This window comes from Eurosta solidaginis, chromosome 4 (genome assembly GCF_040869045.1).
Source record: "Eurosta solidaginis isolate ZX-2024a chromosome 4, ASM4086904v1, whole genome shotgun sequence".
In the NCBI taxonomy this organism is placed as follows: Eukaryota; Metazoa; Arthropoda; class Insecta; order Diptera; family Tephritidae; genus Eurosta; species Eurosta solidaginis.
Window position 1 is genome coordinate 110,786,971 of NC_090322.1, and position 14,944 is coordinate 110,801,914.

The following is a 14,944-nucleotide window of genomic DNA, read 5'->3' on the forward strand; positions in this document are numbered from 1 at the left end:
GTGCCACCTAGCGGCGATTTTTCTTCATACGTCGCTTTCTATTCATGTATGTATTATGTGTTCCATATATGAACCAAATCGGACCACAAATGCGACTGCTGTTTTATCGTATGATTCGCAGTTAAAATCTCCGTGAAACCTTTGATGACATTACGAAATTGTCTGATGATAAATTCGTGGCGGTTTTCGTAATGGTACCATCGCAATATGCCAGTAAATGTTTCTTTATTTCCTTTCAGTTTCTCTTAGAAAAACATAATAATTGAATATTCAATTATTATAAGCCGGTGTTATGAATGAATGAATTCATGAATTCTTAATAATAAGTATAAATTGCACAGACCATTAAAACAAACAAACATAGAGCACATTAAATTAAAACACAATTTTTGAAATAACAAAAAATTTAAAAATTTCGGATCATGTCAGAAGGAAATGACGTTTTATTTAGGTTGACTTGACAGGAACGAATTTTGTAATTAAAATTTAAGTAACTTCCCGATAAGCTACAAGCGTGAAACTTGGAACGTCGTTCAGAACCCGATGACAATGCAATAATACGAAAAAAAATCGTCGCTAGGAGGCGCAAGGATCGAGATATTCACAAAAATCGTATTTGTGGTCCGATTTGGCTCATATTTGGAACACATAATACATACAAGAATAGAAAGCGACCTATGAAAAAAATCGCCGCTAGGTGGCGCAAGAATCGAGATATTCAAAAAAATCATATTTGTGGTCCGATTTGGTCCATATTTAGAACACATAATACATACATGAATAGAAAGCGACCTATGATATCCGATTTGGCTTTTATTTGGAACAAATATTACATACATTCCGGTAGAAGTGACATCAAAATATTTTGGGGTTCGAGGAGGGGCAAGCATACGTGGGGCAGAGCCCAGTAAAGTCTTTGGAAGGAATGCGGACTTATAGCGTTTTCTTTTCTGGCTATAGTGTTACGCTTTTTGTACGCCGCGCCAGGGTTGTTGTTCTATTCTAAAAAAACAGACAACGCCTTTACGGGGTATTTCGTTCTTTTGTGAAAATTGTTGCCTGCTCGCAGCGCAAAAGCGTTACACTTTTACCCTGTATAAAATGCGGTGTGGCAGTGCAACTCTGTGAAACTCTCAATTCGCTCTTGATTTCCACATATACTCTGTTAATATGAGTGCAGATCACCTACCAGCTTCCGCATTCACGAGTTCAAAATTGCTTCGTTCTACGCAGCTACATCACAGTTGACTGTTTGAGCGAATGAAAGAAAGAGAGAAAAAAACAAGAGCTAAAGGAAGATGACGTAAGAATTGCCCATAAAAAAGAGATGATCTAATGTTTACATGCGCAATGGGCAATCTTCTTGTGTGATTTTTGGTATGAATGAATATGGTGAGATGAAATGTTCGTTGCATGGCGCAACGATACAAGGTGGCAGCACGGAACAGCTGATTATAAACTTTTTTATTTGATTTGATACATCAACTTCTGGCGCAGTACGATTTTGACATTTGTCCATCGAATTTACAAAAACAAAGTACATGGAATTTTTATTCATGTTTGTAGGTATGTCACCATGCTGCCACCTGTATCATTCCATCATGGTTCGTTGTATGCACTATAAATGTTGACAATTTTCTGGGATAGGAGTAACACTATTAAGACTTTACCATTTACTTAGGAAACACTTTATTTCAGAAAAGAAAACGATTTAGATTGTAACAACCCTGCAAAAATCGCGAGTACTCCATGCATGCATGTATGGAGTACTCGCTATGGACCAACCGAGTACTCCAAAATTAACCACAATTCATACAAAAAATATGGTCCAATTAACATTGCGATGTCCTAGGACTGGACCATATACTCCAGCTTCGCATTACATCAGAGTAATCCATGGAGTACTCACAGTCAAATAAACATCGTGTAGTGATTACAGTCGTTAAAAACGAGCAATGATCGGCTTACAATGTGTTCGTGTAGAAACAGGAGTTGGTCCATTGCTGCATTACAGTGGAGTATAATGGTAAGTACTCCAGTGGACCATATGATCCAACGATTTTTGCAGGGAAATTGTCAGGAAAGAGCCCTTGTAATCATGAGTCACTAAATGAAGGAAATAGAATGAGAAATAATATGCAATTATATAAAGACTAAAAACTAGAAAAAAATAATAATAAAACAAATTTAAGTTAAACGGTTTTATTGAAAACAATACTTACATGAAGTTATAATAATACTAAAAGCTAGAAAATAATTAGGTAGGTCCTGGGTGCTAGTAATCACACTCACACACAAGTTTCTATAAATGTGAGGCGTAGCATAACCTGATTAAGATTTAGTTGGCCTTACTTATGACTATCAATAGAAATTTTACGCGTCCAACGCTTTTATTTAATTGTCTGATCAACGCCCTAGATTGATGAGGAGTGTGATGACCAGTACCTAGGACCCACCTAATTATATTCTAGCTTTTAGTATTATTATTACTTCATGTAAGTATTGTTTTCAATAAAACCGTCCAACTTGATTTTTTTTTTTTTAATTATTTTATTTTCTAGTTTTTAGTCTTTATATCAGGCATGCTTAACGAACGAAACGATATCATTTCGTTACGATAATCAACGTTAATAAACGAAACGAAGTCACTTCGTTTCGTTTATTAACGTTAAGATCGTCAAATTAACGTTAATTTGGCGTTCTTAACGTTAATAAACGAAACGAAATGACTTCGTTTCGTTTATTAACGTTGATTATCGTAACGAAATGATATCGTTTCGTTCGTTAAGCATGCCTGCTTTATATAATTGCCTATTATTTCTCATTATATTTAGTTCCTTTAGTGACTCATTATTGCAAGGACTGCTTCCTGACAATTTGTTACAATCTAAGTCCTCAATACGTAATCCTTCCAAAGACTTTACTGGACTCTGCGCCACGTATGCTTGTCCCTCCTCGAACACCAAAATATTTTGATGTCACTTCTACCGGAATGTATGTAATATTTGTTCCAAATATGAGCCATATCGGACATCATAGGTCGCTTTCTTTTCATGTATATATTATGTGTTCTAAATATGGACCAAATCGGACCACAAATACGATTTTTTTGAATATCTCGATTCTTGCGCCACCTAGCGGCGGTTTTTTCACAGGCCGTTTTCTATTCATGCAATAATGAGTCACTAAATGAACTAAATAGAATGAGAAATAATAGGCAATTAAATAAAGACTAAAAACTTGAAAATAAAATAATTAAAAAAAAAATTTTTAAGTTAAACGGATTTATTGAAAACAATACCTCTACGCATTGGCAATGGCGAGTACCGAAGAAAATTTAACGATGAGCTGTACGAGCTCTACGTAGACATCAACATAGTCCAGCGAATTAAAACGCAGCGGATGCGCTTGCTAGGCCATGTTATGCGAATGAAAGATGATGCTCCCGCCAAGAAAGTGTTTCTATCGGAGCCCGCCTATGGAAGCAGAGGTAGAAGGCGGCCCTCACTCCGCTGGACAACCATGTTGAAAACGATTTAAACTCCCTTGGTGGTACCAACTGGCACCGGTTGGCAGAGAGAAGAAGCGACTGACGCGCCACAACCGTTTAAAATATTAAGCGCCAATTAAGTAAATAAGTAGTAGTGGATAAAATGTGTCATAAATTAAAAAAATTACTTTTAACGTCTCTTGTTTGCTAATCTTGAGCCCTTATAATGATATATTTATTCCAGGGAAGCACCAGGACCAGCAGCCATCATGGTGTCGTGGTAGCGTGCTCCGCCTATCACGCCAAAGTTCAACTCCAGGAAAAGTAACATCCACATTTATAAAACAGTTTTTCAATTAAAAAAAAAGTTTTTTAAATCGGGGTCGCCCCTCAGAAGTGATTTGGCAAAGACTCCCAATGTTTTTCTGTCATGATGCCGTTCGGAGTCGGCATAAAACATGTAGGTCTTGTCCTGCCTATTTGTTGCGAAATTAAAAGGACCACGACGCTAATAAGAAGAAAAGCTCGGCCTTAATCTCCTTGGAGGTAAATTGCGCCAAGTATTTTTTTTATTTATAAACACTAGGACCTCTGATAGTGTTTGAACTCAAGGTGTGAATCAAACTGAAATAAGCCTTCAGGTTGTTCAACATGAGGAATCAGTGACTCAGAATGAGATTACACTTACTAATCAGCAGCTAATTGACCATGATCATGACAACGAACCTGAGCTGGCAAGTTAGTATTGCTGCATTTGCGACATTTTCTACACAGGTGCTTCAAAACGGAAAACGCAGCCTCTTGTTATTAGTGGTGGTGGAGATGAAGATTCGTCAACTTCCACTCCATCCGCTGTACGTCCTACTCCCGCTCAAAATGCCATTAAAATATAAATTGAAGAACTACGCATGAAGCTAGACTTGACAGAAAGAAATTGATGATTTTGAAAAACATCTCAAACATAAGGAAAAGCAAAGAATGTACTCGATGAAGCATAGAAAAAATTCAAAGCAGAAAATATTTGGATTGTTATAAAAAATCTGAAGCAGCAAAATCGTTGACACTTTGAGTTAGCTCTGGACGTCCACGTTTGGAGAATGAGCAGCTTAAATTGCTAAAATCCATTATTAGTTTAGCTATGTTTATCGCGTCTATTGAAGAACGTCGTCGCCGTGAAATTGTTTGCAATATACCCTTTCAGAGCTAACTGAAAAACTTACCCAGCTGGGATCTAATATTTCCCCGAACGCTGCTTATATTTGAATGTTGCCTAGACGGACAGATACACGGAAGGCCAAGCGCCTCGTACTGGCTGAGTCATTCAGAAGCAGATCATCATAGAGCGCACCAAGACCAATACTTTTCTGTGACTTCCATTAGGTAAATAGAAACTTTAGCCTCAATACTTGGCCCTGTGTCTGTATATTTCTTGCCCCAAGATAACAAAGCCCGGCTTCCCATAGGATTTACAGCGGCAATCTGGGAAACTTGAACCAAGGGAACTCATGTATATATTCCGATGTCTCCCCTATCGACAGTAGATGAGAAACTTATATTCAAACATTTTTCTGCTCGCTTAGAAAAAAAATTCCGTTGAAAAGCAAAAACAAAATAAGCAACATAGTTCTGCTCCCTTAATGTGTTTACACTTTCCAACTCTTGATAATAGCTTTTTTTCTAAAGCTTTAAAATATTTCCTGCTCGCTTCTCCTCTGTCTTTATTTTCTTCACTTCATTTCCCCTCTCAATTCGTTCATCCCATGAACATCTCGCTTCCTATCACAAAAAGTGAGGTACCGCCCGCTGGCATAGGGAAAATAACGCACGCGGGCTTTATTTCCCTTTAGAAAAAGAAATAAGCGGTTTTTATTTCCTTTTGTCCTTGTTACCAATTATATATATATTGGAATAAAATAATAACATAAAATAAAATAATGTACACGCAACTTTTATTTGTACTCCCACTGAAACCCCTATCATTATTTCCTTTCTGTGTTCTACTGAATGTCGGAAATAAGATTTTACTTACAATATATTGGTGTTCGATGCAGTTCCCATCGTTACTTTTATTACCACCGTTGGTTGTTCTTATTTCATCTGAATCCTGCTCATTATCATTTGAATCACTCATATCAATGTATTCTAGATTTTCATAGACATCAAATGGTTTTATTGCTGATAATGTTTCCGGAACTTTGGTCGTAGTTGAGATGAATTTATTTTCTGAGTTTGGCTGCGGTGAAGTTGGTGTTTCATTTTGGTAAGGAATATTTTTGTTCGTTGCGTCTCTGGATTTGAATGCTGCCTTTCGTACTAAATAAAGAATCCGCGCATAACATACAACTATGCAGATACCAGGGACCATAAATGCTACAATGAATAGAAACACTTTTGGGGTATGGCCATTTTTATCAAGCAAAATGGAACACGATCCAATAGATGTATCGAGGCCGAATTTGCCCCAAATACCACGCCAAGTTGGTATCATTATAGAAAATGCGGTAACCCACGTGCCTGCAATCATTAAAGCCAAATAACGACGTTGGTAGATTCTAAAAAACAATATTAAAGAAATGTACATTTTTATTTTAGTATTAATTAAACTATTTGCTAACCAACCGTAAATACTGTCGAGGATGTGCAATTATGACGTATCTATTTATGGTTATGAGTGATACAGTAGACAAAGAAACGGCCAATAACCCATATCTCATCAGCGGAAAAAGTCTGCAAAGGAGTTCGCCATGAATCCAAGACCTTCTTAAGAATGTAGACGCTGCCAGTGGGAGGTTGAAACAATCGAACAGCAAATCCGATGACGATAAATTCATTATGAAAATCGCTGTTGAATTCCGAGTCTATAAACCAATTAGTATTATCTGGTTCTTTATTGTTTTTAATATTACCAGTGACAACAGTATCATGAGCTATAGACATACATAATGATATAAATATTTTGGTGTGGTATATTCACCGAAGAGATTAAGGACGGTCTTTTCTTCTTATTTAAAGTTTGCTTAATTTGATTTTTCTACAAATTGACGGATCAACATATTTTTGACGAATCCGAACGCGATTTGCTAAGGCAAATTAAAATTTTTAGTGAGAAACGTTTTACGGCAGGAATAAATACAAGGGCGACCCGTTTTGGAAATTTTTTTTAATGTACTGTGACGAATATTAGTGACACTAAATTATACTCACATCACTAGTCTGATACTAAGTAAATGGAGCCACAACAAGAATAAAGCAGGCAGTCACTTGTATCTACATAAACGAATCAATCATTATATCTACACCTATGTACGTACACGCAGCGGAGAGAGACGCACAAATACATGCATATATCTTATCTGAGATACTCCCAAAAGTAGGCAATCATCTGTGGAAGTATCACTCACATATACACGCGCATGGGTTATGCGAGAAGTTATAAAAATCGTGCAACTGTAGTTATAGCTGAGAAATTTATAGCTGGTAAACAAGTAGCAAATTCTAGAAATAGAAACGCCTTGAAATATGTCAACGAGGAAACCAAAGAGTATAAAAGCAGCAGCTGAGGTACGACGAATCAGTTTGATTTAAGCACGCTATATGTCGAGCAGTAGAAGTGTTATTGTGAAGTACTTTAATAAAGGCCATTTTGCATTATTGAATAGTGGAGTTATTTATTCAATAGTTTAGTGATTCGAACGTTAGTAGAAAGTTGAAAATAAGAGAAATTTCCCAAAATTCGTTACAGTACTTTGATGTGACTTGAGTCGGGGACCTTAGGTTAGAAATGCCAGCACAATACTTCAATACAACTGTGGCTATCGTAGTCATGGTATTACTCCTTCGTTGCTTCTCTTTCCTCTTTTGCTAACGAATTCTACTATAAATGCTTTCCAGGTAAACTATAAGGCCTTGAATGGAATAAAAATAAAAAAACTGGTTGGACGGGTCCTATATGTTTTATGCCGACTCCCAACGGCAGCTGCAAGGGAGATGAATTTCCACTGAGATGCTTTTCATAGAAGAAATACCCTCGGTGTTTGCCAAACCACTGCCGAGGAGTGACCCCGCTTAAGCCACCGTTTCCTCCAAAACGGAGCCGCTACATAGCGGCCGTAATATAACCGTAGAGTACCCTGTCAAAAACGTTGCAATGCAAAAGTCATTATGTCAAATAAAAAAAGGGTTTCAACATTTTTTGCCACCGCTATACTTAAAGCGGGCAATATTTTGTCAAATATTTGAATTATTTCATGAAATTAAGAAACAAGTTTTGCTTAAGTTTTTTAAAAATATATACATATTATAACGAATTTACTGTAATTCCGCTTATTCCAAATCTTCTGCTAACGTTCGAATAGCTAAACTCCAATATTCAATAACGCAGAAATGGCCTTTATTAGACTACTTTGAAAGTACTTCACCATAACAGTTAACTTCACAACCAATAGTGTGCTTAAATCAAACTGTTTACGGACTACTCAGCTTCTGCTGCTTTTATACTCTCTGCCCAAATGCCTAGACGTTTCTTCTTCTAGAATCCTCTACCTGGTCACCAGCCATACGTGCGTGTATATGTAGTGTGTAACCATATGCGTGTGTATATGTGAGCGAAGTAGCAGGTGATGTTGACATGCGTTTGTGGGTATCTCTCTGCTGCTGGTATGTATGTGTGTACATGATAATTAATGTGTTTATGTAGCTTGCTTAGATGTTGTTGTGCCTTTATTTAATAACCTTAGAAATGGTAATATTCGTCACACTGCCCTCCACCTAAGTCAAATTTTCCGGTCTGCTTGCTGCCAGCCTTTCCAAATGAATCACTTTCATTTTGTTTCGTAGTTTGCCAATGGTTTGTATGCGGTAAACTACATCGTTGGTTCGTTTTATAAGTTTGTATGGGCCTTCCCAATTACACTGCAATTTCGGTGACACACTTTTTTTTCGTTGTGGGTTGCAACATCTAATCTCCTTCCCGAAAACCTTTCGAATTAATGCTTTATCATATCTGGCTTTCGTCTTGTCAATCATAATCTTGGTTCGTTGTCTTACAAGATCATCCCTCAGCTCTTCCTCCAAGACGCCAGTGGATTTCTCTCCGCATCGGCATTTTTCCCAAACTCCAAATCGGCTGGCAGTCGAAGGTCATTGCCAAAAATTACTTTTGCGGGAGTTTGGCCCGTTGTCTCATGCACTGCCGATCGGTAAATCATTAAGAATAATGGTATGCGTGTATCCCACTATTTATGGAGCTTGTCCACCTCAAATGCTCCTCCAATGTTTTATTGAATCGTTCCACCATACCATCGGACTGAGGATGCAATGCAGTTGTCCGTGTTTTTCGAGCGCCCAATGTTTTACACATTTCTGGGAACACAGCTGATTCAAAATGTCTTCCTTGGTCAGAATGTAACTCCATTGGTACACCATACCTTGCAAACCAATTGTTTATGAACACTTCTGCCACTGTTTCCGCTTCTTGATTTGGGATTGGGTATACCTCTGGCCATTTGCTGAAATAATCCATAACCACCAGTACATATTTGTTTCCGCAGTTGCTAGGAGGAAATGGACATGCGACATCCATAGCGATCCTTTCAAATGGTGCACCTGAAATATACTGCTTCATCTGGCCATGACTTCGGTTGGGCCCTTTCGCTCTGCTGCAAAACTCGCAGTTGGCAATCCACTCAGTGACAGACTGCCGGCAACCAACCCAATAGAATCTCTGATTAATCTTCTCGAGCGTCTTCGCAATTCCAATATGACCTCCACTTGCACCGTTATGTAGGCCACTGAGAACGTCGGCAATTATTTTCCCTGAAACAACTATCAGTTTCCTCTTACTTTGACCATCCTCACTCTCCCATACTCGATGAAGGCAACCGGATATCAATTTTAAACTGTTCCACTGTGCCCAATATGACTTTGCAATGGGACTCTCTGCTGACATCTCCTCTCTATTTGGTCTTTCGTTTCGTTCGAGCCCTTGCATAACATGTGACAGATCTGTATGGGTACGGTATGGGATCCATGGGAACTACCTTTTCGATGCTCAATGGAAAAGTCATACCTTTGTCGTCGCTCGATCCACCGTGCCAATTGTCATTCTGGATTACGGAACTGCAAGAGCCATTTTAACGCTGCGTGATCTGTCCTGACGCGGAATCGCTGCCCGTAGAGGTACTTGTGAAAATGTTTAATGCACTATACCAATGCCAACAGCTCTCTCCGAATAACGCAATAGTTCCTCTCTGGTTTTCCAATTGATGGGCTGTAATAGGCAACTACCTTCTCCATCGACCAGTTGTGATAAAACGCCTCCTATAGCATATCCCCACGCATCGGTATCTAGAATAAACGTTGCTCCTGGAATCGGATATGCCAACATTGGGGCAGTGCACAAACGCTCTTTCAATGTCTTCTGGCTCGTTCTTCCATTCAAAAGCTTTATTTTTAAACGGTTTTATTTAGCTTGAGTTGACAGGCAGGCCGCATGCACGGCCGCACGGCCGTTGTGAACGAATCTTGTAATTGAAATTTAAGTAACTTTCCGATAAGCTACAAGCTTGAAATTTTGGAATATAGTTCAGAACCCGATGGCAATGCAATAATAAGAAAAAATCGCCGCAAGGTGGCGCAAGGATCGACATATTCGCAAAATTCGCATTTGTCGTCCGATTTGGCTCATATTTGGAACACATAATACATGCAAAAATAGAAATCGACCTGTGAAAGAAATCGCCGCTAGGTGGCGCATGGATCGAAATATTCACAAAAATCGTATTTGTGGTCCGATTTGGCTCATATTTGGAACACATAATACATGCAAGAATAAAAAGCGACTTATGAAAAAAAATCGCCGTTAGGTGGCGCAAGGATCGAGATATTCACAAAAATCGTATTTGTGGTCCGACTTGGCTCATGCATGAACACATAATACATACAAGAATAGAAAGCGACCTATCAAAAAAAAAATCGCCGCTAGGTGGCGCAAGGATCGAGATATTCATAAAAATCGTATTTGTGGTCCGATTTGATTTGGTCCATATTTGGAACACATAATACATACATGAATAGAAAGCGATCTATGATGCCCGATTTGGCTCATATTTGGAACAAATATTGCATAAAGTCCAGTAGAAGTGACATCAAAATATTTTGGAGTTGAAGGAGGGACAAGCATACGTGGCGCAGAGTCGAGTAAAGTCTTTGGAAGGATTATGTATTGAGGACTTAGGTTGTAACAAACCCACGCGCCCAACGCTTTTATTTAATTGTCTGATCAACGCCCTAGATTGATAAGGAGTGTGATGACTAGTACCTAGGACCTACCTTATTATTTTCTAGCTTTTCGTATTATTATTATTTAATGTAAGTATTGTTTTCAATAAAACCGTTTAACTTAAAGATTTTTTTTTAATTATTTTATTTCTTATAAGCTCGTGGAGGCTATGTGATACGCTGGCAAAGTTTGGTACAAACCGGCGGTAATATGTGCACAGCCCAAGGAAACTTCTTATTTCATGCAAGTTCCGTGGTCTTGGCCAATCCTTTGCAGCTTCGATCTTTTCATTCGCAGTGCAGTTGCCCTCTGTTGTTACCTCCTTTGGAAAAGAAAAGTTATGGTACTGTTAGTGATGTAAAAATTCGTGGCCAAGGCGGTAATAATGAACGTAGTAATATCAAATGTTTTAATTGTGGTCGACGCGGATATATCGCAGCCAAATGTCGGGAAGCTAAAAAGGTACAATATAAAAGTGAAGAGGCGTCGTTTTATACGCTTGCCAGTATATTGCCGCGTGGCCTAGACAAAGACTCTTGGGTAATTGATAGTGGTGCAACGAACCATTTATGTTCAGATAGAAATGTGTTTTCATCGTTCCAAGGATGAAAAAACTGCGCTTGCAGCTGACTATTATATAGAAGCCAAAGGAGTAGGTGTAGTGCAACTCCATAGTGGTCAATGCATAATGTATTTGCAAAATGTGTTATATGTTCCGTCGTTAAAAAACAATTTTCTGTCAGTTAGTAAAATGTTAAATAATGGACTATTAATAATGGTGTCAGTCATCGACTGATATTCGTCGCGTAAGGTTGTGCGTACAGTGAGTGATCTTTGGTGATTTTTGCATTCTCTCTTTATCCTCCTTTTGGTGCATACATACTTTTTTTTCTTTATTTTTCTTGTGTAATCCAGTTATACCTGCTGATAAAACTTAGCGTGTGAAAAACATGGCCCATGGGGGTCCCCCTCTTGGGGATAACAGGTTTTCCCTGTTATCCTTAAGTCCAAAAAATAAGAGGAAAAAGACTCTAAACCTAGTTGACCATACTTCCACATTCCCACCTCTTAAACCCATAAAAAAAGATAACCCTAAATATCTGGTCCCAAGTGCTATCAATTCTAATAAACCACTTAACAAATATTCATGCTTTGCAGTAGACAAAGCAGTAAAAAACGTCAGCAATGAAATTATTAGCATCTCGGAGCTCAGAGACGGCAATTTGTTATTGTTTGTGAAAAACAACGAAATAGCAAAGAAATTTATAGCTACAACAAACCTTATCGGAGTGTGCAGTGTTAGAATAGAGCTACACATAAATCTTAATTGTACAAAAGGTATAATTTACGCCCCGTGCCTAAACGACATTCCAGATGAGGAAATAATCGAAAACCTAAAAGACCAAGGTGTTGTTGCGGTATATAAATTCAAAAAAATTATTGATGGTAAACCGGTCCCTAGCGGAGTTGTGTTGCTGACCTTTGACATCTATCAGCTACCTGAAAAAATCCATATCTCGTGGTATACTACTAACGTTAGACCATACTACCCAAACCCGATGAGGTGTAAGAACTGCCAAGTCCTCGGCCATACAGCTAAGCGTTGCTCAAAGCTCCCTGCGTGTGATATATGCGCCCTTCCACCTCATCCATTAACATCATGCCTAAGGTTACACTGTGGTAACTGCACCGGTCCCCACCCCGCTTCTGATAAATCATGCCCTAAGTTCTCCCAAATGAAAGAAATTATCAAGATAAAAACTGACAAACGATGTTCCATGCGAGAAGCAATAAAAACATACAAAATGCACACTCCCGCTCCCCTCACCACTCCTACTCTTTCCTTTTCTGAGATAACTAGAAATGTCTCTAACACTCAACAGCTTAACAACAACTACAACCCAACCTCACAACCGTCCAACATAGAAATTACTCCGATTACCCCTCTCAACACTTGACAACAATATACAGAACCACTCCAACAATGCAATATTCCTAACGGTACCACCTCAGTGAAAAAAAACAACCAACAAATAAACAACGCATTCAACAAAAATGAACAATGTGTAATAAACAAAGAAAATATAGAAAACAAAAATCACCAACTAAACGAAGTAAAAAATTATCAGACAATATTATCAGTCGATGACTTACCAACAACATCAATATTTTCAACTTTTATCTCACACTTCAATTCCTCAAGTAACACCCCTCTCCCCCCTTCCTCCTCACCCGAGGAAGATCATAATATGGCATAGTGCTGCAAATCCTACAGTGGAATTTGAACGGACTATTTAATAATTATCCCGATCTCAATTTATTGATTCACGAATTTTCACCAGATATTATTGCTTTGCAAGAAACCCACCTCCCATTTAATAAGAAAGCTCATCCCCCAAACAAATATACAAGTTATTTTCACAACCACAGTCATAACAATTCATGTAAAGAAGGTATAGCAGTTTTTATAAAGAAAACCTTGAATCATAAACATATTCAAATACTATCTAACATCTCCTGTATAGCCATCGAAATCGATATTGGATTTAAAATTACTGTTATAAATTGCTACATCCCACCGCATCAACAATTCACACATTCAGATATCATTAAAATTATTAATCACTTTAGCACACCAATTATTCTACTGGGGGACTTTAATGCTTGGAGCCCCTTATGGGGATCTCCTGCATCAAACAGAAGAGGTCAGATCATAGAGGACGTTATTCTTTCCGACGACCTTGTAGTTCTTAATGATGGCTCACCCACCCACTTGTCCACGCATAAGACGTTTACCCATCCAGATATTATTATTTCATCCTCCTCGTTAGCACCAAAGCTCTCTTCCTGCACTATTGACGATCTTCACAATAGCGATCACTTCCCCCTCGTTACATGCCTTGCTACGCCTAGCTGGTCCCGCATCAAACCAACATCTAAATTCCTGACCGATAAAGCCAACTGGAACAAATTCAGGTCGATCGCAACGTCACTATCCGAAAGAAAGCCCAGCTCCCCAAATATTAACTCTGAGGCGGCCACGATAAAAAAAATCATTCGTTCCGCAGCTCACTTAGCATTACCGCAAAATAGTACAAAAAGTTTTCATTCAAAACTACCCTATTGGTCAAACCTTCTGACAGCACTACGAAAAGAAAAGAAAGTGCTTTGGCAAAAATATAAAAAAGATAGAAATAATGAAAACCTGATCAACTATAAAAAAGCCAACGCAATTTTTAGAAAAGAGCTCAAAATATCAAAGTACAGAGCGCTCGAAACGTTAACGTCAAATATCAATCCTCATTCCAAGCCCAAAAAAATATGGTCTGACATAAAAAAACTCTCCGGGACCCCTCCCTCTTCCCACATTCCTTTCATTCACACTGACCAGGGCCCAAACTACTCCCCCGATGAAATATCCAATGCATTTGCTTCGTACTGGTCAAATTTTTCCCATCCCGACAACTTTAATCCTAGCTTCAACTACTGCAAAGATGAAATAATGTCTGAAGTTTATGACAACCAAAATCCATCCCTGAACGCCCAAGCAATAGAAGTTCCTATTTCACTGGAGGAATTTGAGACAACTTTAGCCCCAATGACTGGACGATCTCCAGGCATAGACAAAATTTCCTACCCCATTCTCAAAAACCTTCCCAGTACCCTTAAATTAAGGCTCACAAGCCTATTAAACCAAATTTTTAATAGTGGCATATACCCACAAGACTGGAAGATATCTTCAACTATTCCTATCCCTAAACCCAACAAACCTTCGTCCATTATATCCAGCTACAGACCCATATCCCTACTTCCATGCATGTCTAAGGTTTTGGAAAAAATTATTGCAAATAGAATTATGTGGTTCGGTAAAGTAAACAAATTTCTAACTCCTAATCAGTTTGCCTTCCAAAAAGGCTTAGGGGTTACAGAACTTCTTATTTACTTTGAACATTTTGCTTCTAATGCCCTGACATCAAAAAGCCACGTGCCAGTTTTGAGTTTGGATTTCGAGAAGGCCTTCGATCGCATCGGAGCACATATAGTTCTAAGAGAGTTAAAGCGTTGGAAAATCGGGAACAAAATGTATAATATTGTAAAATCATTCCTAAAAAATCGAAAGTTCATAGCAAGAGTCAATAACTTCGAATCAGGTATATATAACCTGTACAACGGTA

At 38.3% G+C, this 14,944-nt stretch overlaps 1 protein-coding gene across 5 annotated transcripts in view; it reads right to left on the reverse strand.

The window, feature by feature from the left end:
• The window catches only part of LOC137250136 (G-protein coupled receptor moody), a 173,595-nt gene that overhangs the window by 68,454 nt on the left and 90,197 nt on the right, over positions 1-14,944 (reverse strand). For 4 of the 5 annotated variants that reach the window (XM_067782467.1, XM_067782464.1, XM_067782465.1 and 1 more), the window contains 2 exons: positions 6,110-6,348; positions 5,520-6,042 (listed from right to left, as the gene is read on the reverse strand). In XM_067782467.1, coding sequence (XP_067638568.1) covers positions 5,520-6,042; positions 6,110-6,321 — 735 coding nt within the window. In that variant the 5' untranslated portion in view covers positions 6,322-6,348. Of the gene's footprint in view, positions 1-5,519; positions 6,043-6,109; positions 6,349-6,429; positions 6,641-14,944 lie in introns of those variants that run through there. The other variant, XM_067782468.1, reaches the window with a different exon arrangement.